A 21,550-nucleotide genomic window follows, 5' to 3' on the forward strand; every position below is an offset into this window, starting at 1 on the left:
TAAGCTTTACCTTACTTCCTACAGAGGCTCCTGAAGGATGTCTTCCCCATTATCCTCAAACTTGCCTAGTGGGAATTTTAGATATCAGGCAAAATCATACATCATTCGCTCAACAAATATTTATTGAGCCCCTGCTATAGCCTTTTTGCAGCAATAAGTAAGAATAGTGGGAACAATCCAACCGTCTTGTCTTCTCCAAAGAATGACCTTTCCTGAGCCTTTCCTAAGTTTGTACATAGAACCTGGACTAGATGTGAGAAGTCATTTGGTTCAAACTCCTTGTTTTACTTTAATAGTGACAGCGAGCAAATTAAGAAAATGAGATCTAACAACACAGGTTCTAATACTTAATCACTACCCCTCAATTTCTATTTAGGATATACTTAAAATTACATAATATTAGCAATATACCAACGAAAGCCCAGTGGAAGTATTTGAAATGTACTTAAGAAGAAGTAGAGGTCCTAGCCTGGCCAATAACCCTCTGGAGGATTTGTTGGGAAGAGGAAGCTCATGGCTCTATTGAGGGATGGAAAGTCACCCCTTGGTGAGGCTTTTCTTCACCTAAGTCTAAGCTCTACCTAGAACCACTGATTTTACAACACCTAGGTCTCTATTTTAGGGGCTGGTTGAAGTGGTTCTGTGGGATCTAATTATGCTTTTCACTGTCCATGGGTTCTTCATGATCTGCCCCTGCCTGTCTTTTTGACCTTTCCCCCCTCCTCTTCTTTCCTCTTTTACTTTGCTCTGGCCCCACTGGCCGCCCTTTTGCTTTGGAACACACACATTCCCACTGTAAAGCCTATGCATTGATCTTGCCTTGTCCTGGAATGCTCTTCTCATGGTCTCTCCTCATCACTCAGATGTTGCCTCTAATCATTTTAGCTAGTTTCCCTTAGGTCAGATTGTAGACTCCTGAGGACGTTCGAAGGGGTTATGTTCCTGAGGGAGGCTCTTAGGGGATGTTCCATTTTCTGAACATTTGTGGGACAACGACTATATGTAAAACACTGTGCTTTGTTATGTGAGGGATTCCAAGAGAAATGGCCTGGGACCTTGAGAAGCTTGCAGATGAATAGTGGGAGGTATTAATTCTAGTGCAAGGCATAAAATAAGTACGTAAGAGAAAGCTAGCCAAGGGCTCTGAGGATTTAGAGGTAGGAAGGCAGCACATTTGATTGGGGAGATCAGAGATCATACCAAGAAGGAATGTGCGTTGCCATGAATCTTGTGGGAGCTAGCCAAGTCCGTGTCTGGAAGGCACTGGCACATTTGTGGAATGGCGGGTTGGTTCATGTAGAGGAAAGAACGTGAGATGACGGTGGGTGCAGCAGCTGAGGCTGTGGGGAGGAGACAGAGTTGCTGGGGTGGACGCAGAAGGTGTACATCTCCAGATTTCCCTCTGCCCCCGGAATGTTTAATTGGTGTGAGCACGTGTGAGATTTCCACTTCAGTCTTGCTCGAGCTGAGTGCTCAGTCCTTTTAGAGGCCCTCCCCTTAATTTTCCTATTGAATGTGCAGTTTGTCCTAGCAAAGAAAAGACTAGAAAGGAGGCTGAGGCCTGAGCATGCTGGAGCATGAAGGGTCCTGACTGCACAGACGTGAGCTGTGATCAGAGCAGTGCTTCAGGAGGATTCGTTTGTAGGACTGAGCTGGTGTGGGAGGCAGGAAAGAAGCTCCTGCTATTGTCAAAGTGAGGGGAGAGAAATCCTTGACATCCCTAATCTGTAGGATGTAGCACTGAGGGGCATTGGGAGAGGTGGAAATCTAAGGTAACTCTGAGTTTTCAGGCCTGGAAAGTTGAGAGAATGGTGATGCCATGAACAGAAACATGGAAGAAATGGGTATGAACTAGATCTGAGATGGAGGATGATGACTTTGCTTTGGGAGATGTTGAATCACTGTAGATAAAGATTTGGGGGTCATTTGTAGAAGTAAACTTTCAAATCATGAGAGTAGATACCAATAAAAAAAGAGAAGGGCCCAGGACCAAAACCCTGGGAGCTTTCCTTTGGTGGATTGTGGAAGGGATGGAGAAGCCAAGTCAGAAGAGTGTAGATGACCAAGGGAGGGCAGGGGTATAGGAGCTAAGGGACCCTGGACCACCAATGGGAGGAAGTAGTCCAGGGATTTGGACACTGCCTGGCACTTGGTGGGCTCTCAGGAAAGGCTTTGGAGTTGAACTGAGAGACATAAGATGATAGAGATTTGGTGACTAAGTGGTTCCTAATGAGGACACTCTCAGTGGGAAGTAGCCACATGCAGAGGCTATGGAACAAGGAGATGGTGAAGAACAGAAGCTAGGTGGGTAGATTGTTCTTGAAAGTGGTTTGGTGGAGAAGGAGAACGGACAGGTAGAAGCTTAGAGCACTATATTGGAAAGTTTCTTTTTAAGAGAGATGTGGGGCACCTGGCTGGCTCAGTTGGTAGAGCATGTGAATCTTTGATCTCAGGGTCATGAGTTTGAGCCCCACGTTGGGCCTAGAGCTTACTTAAAAAAAAAAAAAGGTAGAGAGATTTGTAATCAGGAGAAAGCGTGGAAGGGATGGATGGAAAAGAGAGACTGAGGCTAGCTGATGGAAGAGGAAGCCATACTCATTAGCCTGGCAAAGAGGGGCAGCTGGGGGAGGAAAGCAAGCCAGGCTGAGATGCAGGGAGGCCACATGAGACTGCCTAAGTCTTCTTAGTAAAATATGAAGTGAGGTCACCTGCTCAGAGGGAGGAAGTGTGGCTCAGGTTGTGGATTTGAGGACAGTGACCGAAGACTGGAACACATCTATGGTGGAAGAAGTGGGGAGTCAGCCTGAGACCTAGAGCGCTAGCAGCAGGAACTGGGCAGCAGTGGGAGAAGACTAAGGCTCTGTGCATCAGGGTGGTAGCAGCCCTGAAGGTACTGATTCTGGGCTTCAGGCTGGCAGCAAGGCAAGGGAAGCCAGGTGGAGGTGAGAGAGAAGCCTGGCAGTCATGAGCAGCACGAAATAAGGCTTCTAGAAGGAACAAATGAGTAGAAAAAGCGGAATTGGACAGAACACTCTTGGATCACTTATTTTCCCACATTCTTCCTCTTCTTGTACATTTACTATCTCTCCCTGTAACCCCAGACTCATGTTTCTTATGATTTGTAACTAGTCTCTCACTACTATTCTAGATTGCGTATTCTACAGTGCAGAAGGAAAAGTAGCGGAAACTGGTCCTAGAATGCAGTGGCTGCTAAAAGTTATTCCGGGCATTGTGTTAAGGATTTTACATACATTACCTTATGTACTGCTCATGAAAACCCTCTGAGTTTAAATAATAAGCTTTTGGTATTATGTTTTAAAGACAGAGAGAGATTAGCTAACTTGTTCAAGGTCACATGGTTAGTGAATGGTGAGGTCAAGTTTCGGACCCGGACAGGTTGACCTGAGCATTTAGCCACTTCTCTAAACTGCCTCCCTGCCAGGACTTGTTACAGTTGGCACAGTGACCATATTGCTTTTTTTCAATTGCTCAAGTTGTCGCAATAACGACTAGAATCCTTATTGGTCTTCATGGTTTGCAAATCAAGTTCACGCACATTACTTCTTTTGATCTTAACACTCCTGTGAGGTTTGCAGCCACGTGCAGTGGGGAGGGAGTGCGTCAGCTCCAAGATCTCTACGTCTTTAGTCTTTGAAGTTTTGCCATTACAGAGTTGTGACCCGGCCAGAGAGCTATGATTTTTTTCTCTCTTAAATATGCTCGATTCCTTTTATTAAAGGCATTCTTTGGGGTACCTGGCTGGCTCAGTCGGAAGAGTATGACATTAGCCTCTTGATCTCGGGATCCTGAGTTTGAGCCCCAAATTGAATGTAGAGATTACTAAAAATCAATAAAAACTTTTAAAATAAAATAAAATAAAATGAAAAATAAAGGCATTCTCTGCACAGACCTTCTGCTTCGTTCTAGGTCATAGAACTCTGTATGTGGGGGTGCGGATGCCCCTGGGCCGGCAGAGCCACCGCCATCACCGAACGCATGGCCAGAAGCACCGCAGGCGAGGGCGGGGCAAAGGAGCCAGCCAGGGGGAGGAAGGCCCAGAGGCCCTGGCCCACGGTAACATTCTTGGGAGGCAGGGCGGAGATCCATGGCTGGGACCTTGGTGAGGCTGAGGGAATGTGTGTGATGGACATCAAGTAGGTGGTCTTGATTCTCTAGCCCTTTTGTAGAGTTCTCAGGGCTTGCTTCCAAGAAGAAGGAATGCCTCTAAGAATCAAAAGTATCTTTCTGGAAAAACTCATAGTTTGGGCTTCCCAAATCAATTACCATGTAGGCTGAAATCATTTGCCAGAAAATTAACCATTCTTTTTGATCAGATTAATCTGATTTCCGGTTTGTTGTGGGCTTTCTTTAAGTGGTCTTAGTTCATAATTTTTTCCTCCCACTAATTGCTTCCATAGAAGAGGAATTTTTTTTGGGGGGGAGGAAAATAAAGAAATCTTTTTCCTCGACATTCAGGATTGTTTTCTCTATGTTCCTAAAGTTATAAGGCCCCCAGATGTGCTAAGTATAGCAGAATACTATTTCTGTTCTAAGTTGAGGCTGGGAGCAGACCTTTCTCTGTGGTTGATTTTCTAGACACACCATCTCAGCGTGTTCAGTTCATTCTTGGCACTGAGGAAGATGAAGAGCATGTGCCTCATGAGCTGTTCACAGAGCTGGATGAGATCTGTATGAAAGAGGGAGAAGATGCTGAGTGGAAGGAGACAGCTAGGTAAGGCCCTAAAATATCCTGGGTCACGATTTGCTTGGGTAGGCAAACGTGTTCCTTTCGACAAGTGACAGGTCTGCTTGCCTTTTATTTCTTCATGGGAGAAGTGATGACTGACATGGGGACTGATGTTCCAGAGTCTTCTATGGGAAGTCTTGATTTCGGCCTCTTTGTGATGTCTCTGGTGACACCTATACCAATTGACCTTGATCCTGGGATTGGTGACAGAAACACAGAACATTTAGGGAGTCCTCTCATTTATTTAGGGCCCAGAGTTGCTCATGGGCTATCTTGATATTATAGGTCTGGCTTAGAAGATGCCTGATGGGGCCACCTTGGTTTGGACCCAAGCAACCAAGTGTAGGTGAACACAGGATAGGTGAAGACTTTTCTGAAGGTGAACTATAGTGTCTTAATTCATTTGGGTTTTGATTCGCTAGATGTTTCATAATTTTTGAGATGTCCTATGGGACAGCCCAACCTCATGGAGACCAGTGGGATTATAGCTAGCCTGATGGTAGGCTTCCTGGGGGTAGCTGTAGAGTGACAACGCTTGCCTGAGGCTCAAACCCCAGAAGAGCCCTCAGATTAACCAGAACCATGTCTGGGCTCCTCTAGTAATTGACCAGTGAACCTTATGGGTGATAGAAAGCCAGAATGCCTGAGCTTCAGGGAAGAAGGCAAGGTGGGTAACCAGCAAAGTGTGACTCTAACTTTCACTGGAACAGCTCTTCCTGGATCCTTGCTATATCCTTGAATATTCGTTTGCCATGGGTGGAGAGGATTAGGCAAGCCAATCACCCTGATACCAAGTGAAAAGGCAGTTAGTCTTTGCCAACTTGTAAATGTCACATACAGACTTTTTAAAAAAGAAAAATATTACCATTTTGTTAATCTATCCAAATGATATCGATTAGATCTATCTTTTTAATTGCACAAGTAATATGTGCTCCTTATATGAAATCAGAAAAGAAAGATAAGCAAAAAGAAGATGAAAATTATGTATAAATCTACTACCTCAAGGATAATGAGGAAGACACCATTTGGTGTCTTATACATGTGTGTTTGCAGTTTTAAAATTTTCTTTAAATAGAAATGGGATCAAACTGTACTTAAGTTTGCGCTGTTTTATAACCTGCTTTTTTCACTTATCAGTGTACCCTGAAAGTATAGATGAAATTATAATGTTCAATATGATTATTCAGGTATCTTTCATTGTGGCTTACATTAAAGACTCTCTCTCGTGAAAATTACTCATTTTCTACCTTTGGCATCCAGTTGTTTGTAATGCTTTCAGGTGGCTGAAGTTTGAAGAGGATGTTGAGGATGGGGGTGAACGCTGGAGCAAGCCTTATGTGGCAACCCTTTCACTGCACAGTCTCTTTGAGCTAAGGAGCTGCCTTATTAATGGAACAGTCCTTCTGGATATGCGTGCAAATAGCATAGAAGAAATTTCAGGTAAGTTTAGGTGCGGGAAAACAGAGGAATGTTTGTGTAAGTTAAGAAGTGTGGTGTGGAGGAAAGAGTAAAGTAGCTGTGTGTCCTCAGATCAGTCATTGAACCTTCCCAACCTTAATGTCTTCAGCTGGGGGGGATGGGTTTTAAACTAAGAAACTACCTATTTCACAGCCTTCTTATAGGATTCAAACAATAGGGTATTCAGTCTTCCATTTGCCTGTTCATTTAGCACACATTTATTTGTATCTATTTATGCTTGATAATGTGCTAAACGCAGGGGAATAAAGATAAGATACAATTCCTACCCTCAAGAAACTCACCTTCAAGTTGGGGAAATAGCCATGGGACAATTCGAATAAGTGCAACCACAGAGATATGTCTTGGTAATAATCAGAGAAAGGGGCAACTGGGAATTGTGAAGAGAAAAAGGTGTGAAGGAAAGATTTTTAAACATGGCTGCTAGGGAAGACATGTAAGAAATTGAGCCAAAGTACCCCCATGGCTTCAGCAGGGTGTGAAGGGCGATGTCTGATGGGATTTCCTGACGCGGTTGAGTGTTGCTACCATGTTTTGGGAACGGCGTTTGAGAAACATCTGGGTGCATGTGAGGGTTATTCCCTCAGCTTGGGTCCATTTGGCTGGTTAAATAGAGATTTCTTCAAACTTTTCTTCAAGTATCCAAGTTATTCTGCCTTTCTGGGATCACTTGGGGAAGCAGGGGAGGGGTCAGCTCTGATGAGATCCTGTGTCCCCTCTGAAGGCTCTAGGGGAGAGCTATTCCCTGTTTCTTCAGCTTCTAGTGGCTCTGGGTGTTCCTTCTCATGAATGCCTAACTCCAATCTGCCTCTGTCTTCATGCGGACCTCTCATTTGTGTACTACTCTTGTAAGAATATTTGTCAGTATCATCCAAGATGATTTTATCTTGAGATCCTTAGCTTACTTACATATGCAAAGACACTTTTTACAAATAAGATCGCAGTCACAAGTTCTGGGGGATTAGTACATAGATGTATCTTTTAGGGGGGTACCATTCAACCCATTATTACAAAAGCTAAGAGGAGAGAGAGTTTCAACTCATCAGTGTTAAATGCTGCAGAGAGGTAAGGTAAACATCCATCAGATTTAGCAACTAGGAAGTTATTGATGATTTTATCAAAAGCAATTTCATTGAGGTAGCCAAATTGCAGGGGACTGAGAAATTTTTCTTTGAGAACTTTAAATGATAGGAGTGAGAGAGAGAGGTTTATAAATAAAGGGGGACCTGGGGTGAACATTCTTTTTCTTACTTTAAATTTCTTTTCAAGATGTAGGGTCTTGAAGCATGTTTACAATATGGGGGCAATGAACCAATCAATATAAAGGTTAAAGATAGAGAAACCATGGATCTTCAGCTTGAATATTCAAAATGGATTTTCTTTATTTATTGCTTCTAGTACTTTGATAGTCATGGATGGAGTTGGGGTTGAGAATAAGTTGAAGTTTTGGGTAGGCTTGGGGATAGGTATGTAGGATTGAACTGTTATAGTTCTTTACGTTAGGTACCTGATGTATTCGTGTTAGTGATAAGGTTAGATAAACTGGATCGAGTATCACCTGTGCATCAGCACGTTGTATTTATTATCTCATTAATTTTCCTTAACAAGCTTTGAGGATGGTTGATGATATTAGCTCCATATTACAGATGAGGAAACTGAGGTATGGAAAGGTTATGTAACTTGCCCAAGATCACACAGAAAGTGGTAAAAGTGGGAAAGAATGTGGGCCTTTAGCTCTAGAACTCATACTCAATAGCAGGTATTGGAATTCTTTCCCCCCTCAACTGTGCTGGGCTTGGCAGGTTAAAGGTTGATGCTTGGTGGCAATTGTCTGGGGTGCTTAGTTAGCTTAATCATACATGTAGGTTCCTCCTTCAAATTGTCATTTGGAGTGTTCTACAGTTATAGTTCGTCTTGACAATCATAGCGATGTTGAAATCTTGGAGGAAGGGAATATAGAGGAATTTTGGCAGATGACAGAACAAAGTGGGTATTAATGTGGGCTTTGGAGTCAGACAGTGTTGGGTTTGAATCCCATCCCCGCAACTTCCTAGATATGAGATCTTGGGGAATTTTGTAATGTTTGGGCCTCAGTTTCCTGATCTGTACAAATTGCTACAGTGCCACCTACTTCTCAGAATTTTTATTGGGATTCAATTGGATAATCTGTGTAAAGTTCTCAGTACAGTTCTGGCACATATTAAGTGCTCGATAGTTTCTTTTTTTTTTTGTTTTTGTTTTTTTTTAAAGATTTTATTTATTTATTCGACAGAGAGGGAGACATTGAGAGAGGGAACACAAGCAGGGGGAGTGGGAGAGGGAGAAGCAGGCTTCCCGCTGAGCAGGGAGCCCGATGCGGGGCTCGATCCCAGGACCCTGGGATCATGACCTGAGCCAAAGGCAGACGCTTAACCGACTGAGCCACCCAGGCGCCCCAGTGCTCGATAGTTTCTAATAATGATTTGTCACACGAATCAAGTGTAACTTGCCACAGTTGCTATCATCAGATAACTCTTTTGGGCACAGAAGCATAAGTTGTACCTGATGGAACTGCTTCCCCCTACTCCGTGCCCCTCACCCCTCACCCCACCTGACGCTGCCCTCTTTGAGTTCATTGACTGTCAGTTGGAGTATTCATGTTAGCGCCTGCTTTCCAGACCTGATCCTGGACCAGCAAGAACTGTTCAGTGACCTGAATGACAGCATGAGGGTTAAAGTACGAGAAGCCCTGCTCAAAAAGCATCACCATCAGAATGAAAAAAAGAGAAATAACCTCATTCCCATTGTTCGCTCTTTTGCTGAGGTTGGCAAGAAGCAGTCTGATCCACATTCGATGGATAAAAATGGTAAGATTATTAGGAGTGACTGTTTTCTCTTCTTATTAATTAGACATTTAGGAACTAGTTGGAGATGCTAAGTTACTAGAGGGTACAGGCTGTATTTGTCTAATATGCTTCGCGCTCACTTACACACAGTACTCTGGTCACAGGCAAGATGGGGGGACTGGGACTGATGACCATCCATCTCTTGTGGCGCTAGGGATACATGCTTCAGATAGATCTCGGATAGATATTAGATTAAGGAGGCAAAATAGAGTAATGTAGGTTCTTGAGTCAGACTTCAAGGTTTGAGATTCAGGCTTCACTCCTTGCAAAGTGTGTGACCTTGGGCAACCTCCTAAATCTCTTGAAGTCTCACTTTTCCCCTCTGTGAAATAAGGGTAATGATAGCATCTACCCCATAAATTTATTGTGAGACTTCAATATGATAATCCTTGTAAATCCCTTAACCAGGTGCATGATGGGTTATAAATACTCAATGAATTTCAGCTGCTTGCTGTTTGGTTTCCTTTTCTGTGGCCAGGCAGGGCCTAATCTATATGTCTCCCTGTCCCCACATTCACTGAATCACAATGTGCAGGGGATGTGCCTGGGAATCTACATATTTGAAAAGTTTTCCAAAGGAGTCTCTGATGTGCACTCCTGGTTAAGAATTACTACCTTAATAGAGGAAGAAAAGAGGATCACAAATATGTTCAGAAGAAGGTGCAGAAGTAGTAAGACTTCTGTCCTCCCTTTACCACTAACTAGTGGGTAAGGAGATATGTATGTGGGGGTCTTAGCTTCATGTCATCTGAACCTCTTCTCTATATGGGCTTTGCAGGAGACATGGCCATAGCCAACCTATGATGGATAGGGTGTGTCGAAAGGGGGTTAGGGCAGAGACTCAGGGAATTGTTTTCTCTGAATAGGTCAAACTGTGTCTCCTCAGTCTGTTCCCACTACAAGTCTTGAAGTAAAAAATGGAGTGAATTGTGAACACAGTCCCGTGGATTTAAGCAAGGTGAGCACAGACATGGGAACTTGGCTTAGAGGCCTAAGCGCATCCCTAGTGGAACCGAGAGTCCAGTTGCTGGAAGCTGGGTAAGCTTTGGTATTTCTGCAGCCTCTGTCTAAGACCAGAACCCCCTCTGCAGGAAAGGAGGCCCCTCTGCTCAGGTCTTCTCCCTTCCACTACAGCCTAGATGGGGCCCACCAGGTTCAATGTGCTAGAACTGAGAGTAGCCCCTGCTAATCCTCACTGACACAGACCTCCTGATTTTTCCACCATTTTTTTTTTTTTTTTGGCCCTTGCTCTTCAGCATCTCCTTCTTACCTCCAAGGATTTTGCTGAAACAATATTTTTGCTCCTGTCTGCTAAAACTACATGGCAGTTGAGACTCCTCTTTGGGACTGTGACTTGGGTGTCCGAGGCCTGCTGCAGCAACAGTGCTTCCCTGCAGCTACTGGCATAAGCCTCGATCTCCCCGCCTCCAGCCTCTGGCTGCCCTGGTCTATCCTTGACTCTAGCTAGAACACACACATGGTGTCATGGCACTTCTCTGCCTGGAAGGCTCCCTGTTTTATTTAGAAAAGCTGAAACCTCTGACAAAGCATTCAGGTATTTTAAAATGGAAAAACTGTGACCTAGAGCTTCAAAAACAGTCTCTGAGAAAGGGTGGTGTAATGGAATTCAAATCAGAACACCGGGATTTAAATTCTCTCTCTTCAAAGCTCCATTGAGCAAGTCAACTTCACCTCCCTGGGTCTCAGCTGCTTCATTTTTTAAAATAAAAAAATGGGGCTGATGAGATCTGTTTTATCCACTTCACAGAGCTATTGTAAGGATTACATGAAATAGTGTGAGAAAACATTTGTTAAATCATAAAATGACAGACAAATGTAAGGTACGAGAGGGTGATTGATGTTTGAGGTGATGCTCCTAGGTTGTCAGAGGATTCTTTTGGACTTTCAGGTGGATCTTCATTTCATGAAAAAAATTCCCACTGGGGCAGAGGCCTCAAATGTCCTGGTTGGAGAGGTGGATACTCTGGACCGCCCCATTGTTGCCTTTGTGAGGCTGTCTCCAGCTGTTCTTCTCTCAGGCCTGACCGAAGTGCCCATCCCAACCAGGTAAAGACAAGGACCGCAAAACTCAGTGCATGCCGTCTCAAGTACAGATTTGTGTGAGCTCTGGTGGAAGAAACCAGCTAATGCCAAAATTTAGGATTAATTGGAGAATGCTATTTAAAATTCAGCAGTACTCTCACTGGGGTTATATTTGATTAACCTCCATGCAGAAGGATTCTAAGACTTGCAAGGCTGTGACTATACAGTACCTACAGGCTTGGGAATGGAGAATTGCAGAGCATCCAAAGAGCATATCACGGGCTAATCACTTGTTAGGATGGGAAGCCTGAATCTTAGTCTCCCAGTTTTACAGAGCCGTGTCCCAGGGAAATGTCTCTGAGCAAAGGTATTGATGTCCTACAAATAGCTTCCAGTGCATAGTGGAGCTCTTAGGTCAAGGCAACTTCTACTGCTCCATCATTAGCCTGTCTCCTTTTATTGAAGTTACAACAGTGATTTCTGTTTAATAGGAAAGAGAAATGTTTTATTGTTTGGAGAGGAATAAGGTGCCACTTCTTTATGTTTACTGACATAATTTATAATTTCTTCCTCTGTATGTGTTGCCAGATTTTTGTTTATCCTATTGGGTCCAGTAGGGAAAGGTCAGCAGTACCATGAGATTGGCAGATCCATGGCTACCATCATGACTGATGAGGTATGCATCACTTCTGCTTTCCATTCATGCTACAGATATTTATTGAGTATTTACTCTGTGCCAGGTCCTGTGCTATTTGTTGGAGATAAAGTAATTACCATTCTGGGTAATTATCTTTTGGGAAGCAGTTCAGGTCACTTCTCTGAATGCCTTTTGTGGGAGGACCAAACCTTCTGGGGATATTTCTTCCTATGTCATCTCTCCCTTTTTGAGTAAACAAGGGTGCAGAGAAATCCTTTTCTGGGAAAATTATTATTGCCAATTAGGATACCTACAGAGAAAGATACTAAGGCTGATAGCTTGCTAGAGAGGATAGTTAATTACCTGCATAAAAGCTATTTACATAAAGAAACCTCACTCTTATTCCATGTAAACGAGACCAGTTTGCATAAGGGTCAGGGGTATGAGCTTAGGCACTGTAATGTGAATGTCCCAAGGCAACCGGATATTTTGGCCGCCATGGTGCTGAATCCCCACCACATACCTTAGTGAGGCGTGCACTGCTCATGTAAGCTGCAATGTAAGGTTTTTAAGGCATGTGTCATAGCAGGTTTTTAAGGCATGTGTCATAGCAGGTAGAGGCAGATGGGGGTTGTGTTTTATCATTTCTCTTTGATTGGGAAACTTATTTCATGGAGGGACCTTCATTAGTAATTCCACCCAGTTTTTCCGACTATTATGATTTGGAAATTTTCCCATGCATTTTGCCTTTTGTTCCATTCTTTGGAGCGATGGCCATGATACAGTGTTAGAGTCTTATCTTTTCTTGTACTAACACACATATAGCTAGTTCTTTTTGACCCATCTCATCTTCAGGTTTATGTTTTTTATCCTTTTATCTTTGCATTTTTTTAAATGCTAAAGTTTTCCACATTTCAGATCCACATGACAGAGATAAAAATCATGAGGCTATATTTGTCCTTCACCATATTCATTGGTGATTGTTTTAAGTAAAGTTATTTTCAACTTTCCTGAGGACTTTTTCTCCCCTGTAGATTTTTCATGATGTGGCATATAAGGCGAAAGAGCGAGATGATCTCCTGGCGGGGATTGATGAGTTCCTGGATCAGGTCACGGTTTTGCCTCCGGGGGAGTGGGACCCCACCATTAGAATTGAACCACCCAAAAATGTCCCTTCCCAGGTAATGTATGCACATTAGCCAATGGTGGCTTAGTGCCACTTACTGAGTACCCACCATGGACAAAGCAAAGACCATGTGGATATATACTAAATAAATCAAGACATGGCCCTTTTTGGGACACGTAGAATGAACAGAACAGTTATAAAAAATAAGTATACAGTAACATAGGTTGGCTCAGGTGATGTGATCAGTCAGGATTACTCTAGAGAAATTTCAAGTGGCTTTTGATGGTTTGATGTAGAATGGCAGAGAGGGGAGGGAAGGACTTTTCTTGGGAGTAGATTGTGGTTGAAGCCATGCAATGAAAAGAGCAAGTTGCAGAGAGAGAGGGCAAGTAGAGTCGCCCATGCTTCGGCCAGGTTAAGGGTGGGAAAGGAGCTCTTGTACACTAGCCAACAAGCCTGGCTCAGCCTTGCCAGCAACATCCCCAAGTAGGTATTTTTATCCTTAATTTTTTAAATAAATAAAACTATCTTCAAAGTTTTAAGGGAAAGTAAGATTACACAGAGGGAGATTTGAAACTGGAACTTAGGTCATAGCTGATGCCAAAGCCTCCATATTTTTGTTTCTGGACAAGGCAGAGTTAGGAGTCAGGTACTAGTAGAGAGGGGGAGAAATTATATGGTGGTGTTGTTTTTCAGGAAAATCAGTAAACTGCCCCAAATCACTAAATGCATTTGAAAACTACAGACACTTGGTTATTTGGGGGCTGCTTTTGGATTATCTCATTACCACTCCCCCCTGTTAGCAGGAAGGACAGAATAGATGGCTGACTTTACTAATTTTGGGGTCCTTTGCTAAAAGGAGAAAAGGAAAATGCCCGGAGTTCCAAATGGAAATGTTTGCCACATAGAACCAGAACCACATGGGGGCCACAGCGGGCCAGAACTTCAGCGCACTGGGCGGTAAGTTCGGGGATGCTTCACAGCTCATACTGCTTACTGGGCTGAAGGTGTGTAAAGGAATGAGTCATACTCTTTGCTTTCAGCCTTCTTCTCTGTAGTATATTGGCTGGGAATGACTTTCCAAATGGAACCACTGACTATAATAAGTATTGCAAATATATCAGATATCATATTCATTCATTCAAGTTCCTCAAACCACCTACCAGAGTCTGTCTCCCCTCCAGTCCTTTCCACACATTGTTCCCTGATTTGAACACTCGTCCCCTTCCTTATCTCCTGGCTAACTGCCACTTATCCTTTGTCTCAGCTTAGGTGTCACTTCCTTTGGAAAGCCTTCTAAGACTCTATAGATGAGGTTAGGTATACAGATTTGGGTTGGAGTGACATCTAGGGTTTCCCCCAGATTGTGGGAGAAGGTTGAGACCATAGTTCTGGCTCTGTAAATTGTGCTTGTGTTGAAGAAGAGTGGAGATTCTCAGGACAGGGCACTGATCATGGAGAGAAGCTCTGTTACATCTTCTACTTCCTTGCTTTCACCTTATTTTTTTCCTTTTTGCTTGAAGTTGCTTTCCTTTTCTATCCTCAGTACTCTACGCAGTGGAAACTCAGGGTTTTTTTTTAGAATTTTAGACAGTCATCTATTTTTCTACTCTTGAAAATTCAGGGAGGAGCCAGGAAAGGAGACTGAGAAGCAGGAGAAAAGGCACTTAACTAGCAGTGTCCAGAGGGGGGGAATGTGTTTCCTGGCTGGAGGAAGGTATTTGAGGGTGGGGAAAGATAATTGGGTTCTGGGGAGCGATCATGGAGGAAAGGAACAGTCCTTTGATGGAAGGGGGTCACTGAAATGAGGGAGCAACCTCCAAATGTGAGTTTAACATTTTCTTTAAAGTTGGGAGAGGTCTGAATTGGGTGGGAGGCCTGGTATTTAGAAGCAGTTCAAGGGAACCATCTGTCCTTAGAATAGGTTCTAGGATTGAGACTGTCCTGGAAGAGGTGGTATTTTTTTTAGGGGAAGAGTCTTGGGTATGGCTTTGATAGTATTTCAGACTTGTGATTTATCTTTTGAATATAAATGGTGTCCACACCCCAGGACTTAGAGTTTGAAGGTAATGGAAATAAGAGCAACAGGATTTCCTCCAAGTGACATCCATGCAGAAGAGAGATTTCAGGTTTCTTTTTGTGTCAGATGAGAATAAACTGGAATCTCAAGCCTTTTGAGGGGGTCATTTATAATCAATTCCACAGGGGGTTTGGGAGACCATTAGATCGTATCTCAACAATTATAGATTCTCAGCAATGGTGCCTAACATCCCAAAAGAGAATCTCATACAGCCAGAATCATCACATGCTTACTCATAGTATCAAAGTACCCTTACTCACAAATTCACATAGGGTGTGAGGAAGCTCTCCCTTCATGTCTTGTCAGGAAGTTATGAGTTGACAAGGCTGAAAGGAAGGGTTATCTAGGCTCAGAGCCTAAGTCGGCTTGGTGAGGAGATACTTCCTCTTCCTGAGCTCCTAAAGTTTTCCTCAGAGCCCTTAGTAGAAGACCTCAAGACACATGGCCTTTCTCCCATTGTAGCCTTGTAGTGACTACTACAAGCTGACTTAATGCCTGCATCAGACATTATGATTCTGTGCCCACTCTTGCCCCTTTCCTAATCTCAAAGTATTGAGATCACTCTCGAAGAGTGAACGTTTTCCTGCCCATGCAGATGGACATCCTAGAAATTTCTGGACCTGCCTGGACTGCACAGACCAAAAATATATTAGCAGCCTGGGCTTTGTAGTTCTTCATACCATTAGTTGTATTTCTTTGAGGTGAAAGACCTGCTTTATGCATACGGTGTTGTATAGCCTGGGGCAAGACTTGGAGACTTAGGGGATGTTCTGCTTGTTGGACGGTGAGGTATATGAAGATGGGGGAGTGTAGATTCTAAGAAGGTGGGAAAGAGACAGGTGGAAAGCAGTACTCTGAGTTCTGTATTACGTGACCCTCCATGCCAGGACTAAGACATCATCTTGGACCTCCCTGATGTTGATGCAAGCAGTGATGCTGACACATTCCCATACATAACAAAGAGGAAAATCTGACTAGAGTGTTCCTAGGCCAGAAGCTTCACCACAGGGAGGATACTCTGGAAAGGGTTTTTCCAAGGTATATTTATTTACCTTATTGGGGATGCCGCTTTTGGGAAGGGTTAATGAAAAAAAGAATCAGGAGCTGCTATCTCGATGATCCCCCCCCCCACACTTCAAACAGGTTTCTTTCAAAGCACACCAGACAAAGGATGGCTGTCCTGTCCCTAAAGCCCTCCAGAGAAGGGCTCCCTAAGTCAGTGCTCCAGAGCCTAGTGACTCTCTACACGGGTAAGTCCTGTCTTGCATCAAGCTTAAATTCATATCCCTGTGTGCCTCCTACCCCCAAAAAACTTGAACATCAAGGATAGTGTTGAAAGGGAAAGGAAGTCTCAAATGTGAAGAGAAGCATCCATGCCTGGTCTGTGGTAGATGTGCAGTTATGGTCTGATTTTTATGCATGAGTGAGATATAAGGCTGACTCTGTAAACAGTATTCAGAAATTATTTTATTAATTTATAGTTACATTATCGATAAGAGTCCCAGGATCCCGGGATCATGACCTGAGCCAAAGGCAGACACTTAACCAACTGAGCCAGCCAGGCGCCCCTTCCTTCCCCCTTTAATCACTGCTAGACAAACAGATGTCCTCCCTTTCTATTGGCGTCCCATGAGTCCATTTCACATAAATCTTTTGTGTTACTCACAGACACTCCTCCCTGAAGGTGCCTCCTGCATCCAGGGGGCTGAGCAATCATGGCAGTGTCTTTGGTGGCCTAGCGGGGTGAGGCTCATTATTGTAGTAGGGGATTATTTTCCCAGAATAATACCCTTCAGAGGAAGGTCATCAATGATTAAGAGGTGATATTCACATGGTACCAAGATTCTGTGTTAGTAAAGACCCAGAAACACTCATATTGCGCCCTAGACTAGTCACAACTGCCTGTAAGGTCCTATTTACCTAGAGGAGAAAGCGAAACATAGTGACACTTTATTACAAATTGGAGCCTTGGTTACAAACCCTGAGGTGGAATTCTCACACTCTAGGTTAGACCCTATAGATAGCTCCTTACCTAAGCTAGGTTTGCCAGACAGACTAAAAACAAAGCTAGCTTTGCCCCTCTTCCCTAAGCTAAGACCCAGATTATGATGTTATTGCTGTAAATTAAAGAATGGTGAATCCCAACTATACCCACCCAAACCAGAGGAAAGGAGCAAATGGGTAAGATAGAACAGTATCTGCCCTGTGTCCACCTGCACCCTCATTGCACCTGGCTAGGGGAGAGAGGGCATTCAAATGGAGAGAGAGAGAGAGCACGCGAGCTGGCTCGGCCTTCTCCCCTGGCACCCAGGTTCCAGGCCTCCTGGTTCTCCTCCAGGCTCCCAGGCAGAGAGGAAGAGCTGGCCAAGCCTCCTTTCATGAAGCTCGTTTTTTGTCTTTAGCTTTTTATTATAGAACATTTCAAACATGTAAGACAGGAGAGAGAATGGTATAATGAACCCCCATGTGCCCATCAACAGTGATTAACACTTTGCCAATTATGTTTCATCTATTTCTCCCCACTTAATTGTTTTATTTTTATGTTTTCTAGATTATTTAAAACCAAATCACCGGTATCATGTCATTTTACCTGTAACTACTTCAGTATGTATCTCTGTTTGATGAGGACATTTTAAAAAACAACTATCATGCCATTAAGAAATCTAACACAATTAACACTGATTCTTTAAATTGTCTAATGTTCAGTTCATATTCAACTTTTTGTGATTGTCTTAGCAACATCCTTTTAGAGTTCATTTGTTTGACATAGGATCCAATCAGGGATTGCATTTTGTTATTATGATCCCATTCTATAACAGCTCTCCTTCCTTTTTTTTCTGTGCCACTGATTTGTAGAAGAGACCAGGCCATTTGTCCTGTAGAATGCTGAGTGACTCTTTCTGTGACTCACCTACCAACTTTCACTCTGGTGCAGTGACTCCACTCTTAGAAAAAGTGACCCCCTTTGAGAACACTACTCCTCTTTTGTGTGGGATATCTTGCTCTTGATCTGTCTCATCCTTGGGAAGTGGAGAAGGGTCCCCAAAGTCTGCCACCAAGTCCTGTTGATTCTACTTCCTTATTAAGCCCTTGAGTCCATCCACTTCTCCTCATCCCAATCCACTGCCTCCAGTCTCACCCCACATTCCATTCATTACACCCCTGCCAGAGTGATCCTTCCAGAATGCATGTTTATGTTGTCCTCCTGTTTACAATCCCTCAGTGATGTGACATGCCATTAGCATAAAGTTCTAATTCCGTAAAACAGTTTACAAGACTCTTCGGGACTTGGCTTCTCCAGCTTCTCCATCCTCCTCTATTGGCATTGGCTCCTCACACGGTCTTCCAGCCGTATCTCCGTCAGCCATGCGCTCTCGCCTCTAGGTGGCGCCCGTGCTAGCCCCTCTGCCTCATCTGGCTGACTCCTGGTCCTTTCTCTGAGTCCCTGCGGAAATGTCCCTCCCTGTCCTATGCCGCCCGGGGCACCCTCACAGCACTGCCTATCTCCTGCACTAGACTGCGGGTCCCGGAGAGAAGAGCTGTGTTGTCTTGCTCACTGCTGCATCTCCAGTATCTGGCACAATGCCTGACAGGAAGTATCTGCTACTACTTGTCAACTGCATGAATGAATTATTATGCTAATTTCTCAACAGGAAGGTGGGTAGCTGTTCAGAGTAGGAAAGTGCATGTGATGGGGCTTTTTATCTAAACTACATATTATACTAAAACTAACAACTTTAATACCTTGAATTGGTTTTGCACATTTCCTCCTAACAGCTCAGGATTTGAAGTTTGAAGCTATTACTTAATTTCACATTAATTTTTTTGGAACTTCTTATTGAATGGGTAATATGCACACCCAAATTCATTCTTTTTGTGCTTGGGATAATCATTCAAATTCACGCCCTTAGCTGCAAATAGAATCTGTCCAGGCCCCCGAGAGAGCTCTTGTACTTGGGGTCAAATTACAGGCGAAGTATGTCTTCAGTACAGAACACATTTGAAATGCTTTTCAAATGGGTGCTGTTAAGATACTTTCACAGAAGAGGGACAATGTCAGAGGCCTGTCTGCCATGTTTCCACAGGCTCTTTGGGGGCTTGATATTGGACATCAAGCGGAAGGCCCCCTGGTACTGGAGCGACTACCGGGATGCACTCAGCTTACAGTGTTTGGCCTCCTTTCTGTTCCTGTACTGTGCCTGCATGTCACCTGTCATCACCTTTGGGGGATTGCTCGGAGAAGCCACTGAGGGGCGCATAGTAAGGACTTTTAACCACTTCTCTTGGTCCCAAACAAGACTTAAAATATTGTGCTGCCTGCCAAGTCCGCTGAGGGGAAAATCCCCTGCGCTAAGACTGAGGAGATTGGATTCTTTCTACTGAGTTACTGTGGTCTTCTGACTTCATACCAGACAGCAACAGTTTTCCCTTTAGAACAGACTCTCTTCTGCTTGATATCAATTTCAATAGTTGATTGCCCAGTTGGATTACCTGGTGCTCAAAAGACGGAAAATGATATATCAATGTCTTTTGATATTTAAGGTGACTCTGACTGATGGCTCGTAGTGTGAATGGTATCCTTGTACTTTCTATGTATATTTCAGTACTGAATTGAATCACTGAAGAACAGGACTTAGTTAAGGAATCATATGTGGTTGGATTTGGGCACCTGAATTATCAAAGTGGTATCCATTTACAGGAGTATTAGATAGTGTGTACTCTTCACTCTTGCTAAGATGAAATACAAGCAAATGGCTTGGCGGGGCACACAAGAGAGCTAAGTCAGGAATGTACAGAAGCCCACATTACTGGTTACAGATGGGCTATGGACTCTGATGATTTCTTTTCCCCCCTCAGAGTGCAATTGAATCCTTGTTTGGAGCCTCCATGACTGGGATTGCCTATTCCTTGTTTGCGGGACAGGCTCTCACCATCCTGGGAAGTACGGGGCCAGTGCTTGTATTTGAAAAGATTTTGTTCAAATTCTGCAAGTAAGACATTTGGTTTTCTGAAAACTCTAACTGGATGTGTTATTATGTGGTTAGGATTGAATGCCAGGATCTTAGGCGAGTATAAGTAGGCAAATATTACTCTGGATTGTAAAACCCGAAAGAAGAACATCATTTGGTCTGTTGTCCTGCCCCCCGGGTAGTACCGTACCTAAAATAAAGTCTTAAAGAGCTTTATTAATGTCCCTCAGCCGTCATTGAAGTCTTCACTTTTTATCTTTAAAAAAAAAAAAGTTCCCTAGCTAATTCAGATTCCTCTATTTTTATTTCAAGTCCATTTTTAATTTGGCCTAATATGCCCCCTTCATGTTCTGGTTGCTAGTGATGGTAGGGACTTGGCAGTGCCCTTGTTTCCCAGTTTTCCTATAAAATCTTTTCTTCATTTTGCATTAGGAGTAGGAACATGTGGAACAAGGGTGAGCTCCTTTTTTCCTAGCTGCAAGAATAAGATCTGAATCACGTTGGCCGGTAACGGCAGAAATGGGTGAGGGGCAATACCTTCCTTCTCTGCTTCCCACGTCCTTGCTGTGGCAAATACCAGCTGTGGAGCAGATCTTTTGTCACAGCTGTCCCTGGGCAACCTTTAGGAGGGAAGGACAGTCAGAATTAGGGATAAACTAGGTCACAATACTTGAATGGGTACTACGAGATGAACTAACCACATTTCTGACCCTTTGTCTTGTAATTCGTCCATCCATACTTTCTGATGAACCTTGGTCTTGTTTCAGAGACTACGCTCTTTCATACCTCTCCCTGCGAGCTTGTATTGGACTGTGGACCGCCTTCCTGTGTATTGTCCTTGTGGCAACTGATGCCAGTTCCCTTGTCTGTTACATTACCCGCTTCACGGAAGAAGCGTTTGCCTCCCTGATTTGCATTATTTTCATCTATGAAGCCATAGAAAAGCTGATTCACCTGGCAGAGACCTACCCCATCCACATGCACAGCCAGCTGGACCACCTTAGCCTGTATTAGTAAGTATGCTTTCTGCTTGTCTTTTTTTTTTTCAATTGAGCAGAAGGCCTGAGTTTATTGGCTGGATACAGTGTACCAGGCAGTACTTGTAGCTTGTGTTAAGGAATAAGGAAGGGTCTTGGCACTCTCACTGGGAAATAGGGCTCAGGTGGGGATGTGGAGACTTGGGGGACATGCCCCAGAGGAGAACAGTTAGGAGTAATGATGGAGAGGATGGATTAAGAGTGAAACTCAGGGCACATGAGAACTGCTTTCCAGAGCATGGCCTTTGGTTCAGGCATGAGACAAAAATGGGCTGCAAAGGGAGCGGGGAGTGTTCAAGTGAGTTGTTGGGAGGGACTTCTTTTTGCAAGGATTTGTGTGTCCCTGGACCATGTTAACAAGATTCTCTGAAAGTATGTACAGGCTACTCTTAGGAATCATTAGGTAGAGATATAATAGTAATTCCTGAGAGTTCCACGGGCCTCTTACTTTGTTTCCTAAAGATCTAATAATCTATTTAGTTACCTAGATTTCAACCCAAGAGACCATTTTCTTCACGTATTTAATACAGTTTGGATCAGCTGGAAATG

General features: G+C 43.6%; 1 protein-coding gene across 3 annotated transcripts in view; it reads left to right on the forward strand.

The window, feature by feature from the left end:
* Positions 1 to 21,550, forward strand: part of SLC4A8 (solute carrier family 4 member 8) — a 79,977-nt gene that overhangs the window by 17,109 nt on the left and 41,318 nt on the right. For all 3 annotated transcript variants that reach the window (XR_014145700.1, XM_081821690.1, XM_081821691.1), the window contains exons 3-14: positions 3,928 to 4,074; positions 4,597 to 4,732; positions 6,027 to 6,187; positions 8,881 to 9,069; positions 9,975 to 10,066; positions 11,018 to 11,175; positions 11,740 to 11,827; positions 12,823 to 12,969; positions 13,774 to 13,874; positions 19,080 to 19,254; positions 19,852 to 19,985; positions 20,732 to 20,977. Coding sequence is in view for 2 of the 3 variants with exons in the window: in XM_081821690.1 (XP_081677816.1) it covers positions 3,928 to 4,074; positions 4,597 to 4,732; positions 6,027 to 6,187; positions 8,881 to 9,069; positions 9,975 to 10,066; positions 11,018 to 11,175; positions 11,740 to 11,827; positions 12,823 to 12,969; positions 13,774 to 13,874; positions 19,080 to 19,254; positions 19,852 to 19,985; positions 20,732 to 20,977 (1,774 nt within the window). In the remaining variant the exon portion in view is untranslated. The remainder of the gene's footprint in view (positions 1 to 3,927; positions 4,075 to 4,596; positions 4,733 to 6,026; positions 6,188 to 8,880; positions 9,070 to 9,974; positions 10,067 to 11,017; positions 11,176 to 11,739; positions 11,828 to 12,822; positions 12,970 to 13,773; positions 13,875 to 19,079; positions 19,255 to 19,851; positions 19,986 to 20,731; positions 20,978 to 21,550) is intronic.

Source organism: Leptonychotes weddellii, chromosome 5 (assembly GCF_054177405.1).
Source record: "Leptonychotes weddellii isolate Sample4059 chromosome 5, ASM5417740v2, whole genome shotgun sequence".
In the NCBI taxonomy this organism is placed as follows: Eukaryota; Metazoa; Chordata; class Mammalia; order Carnivora; family Phocidae; genus Leptonychotes; species Leptonychotes weddellii.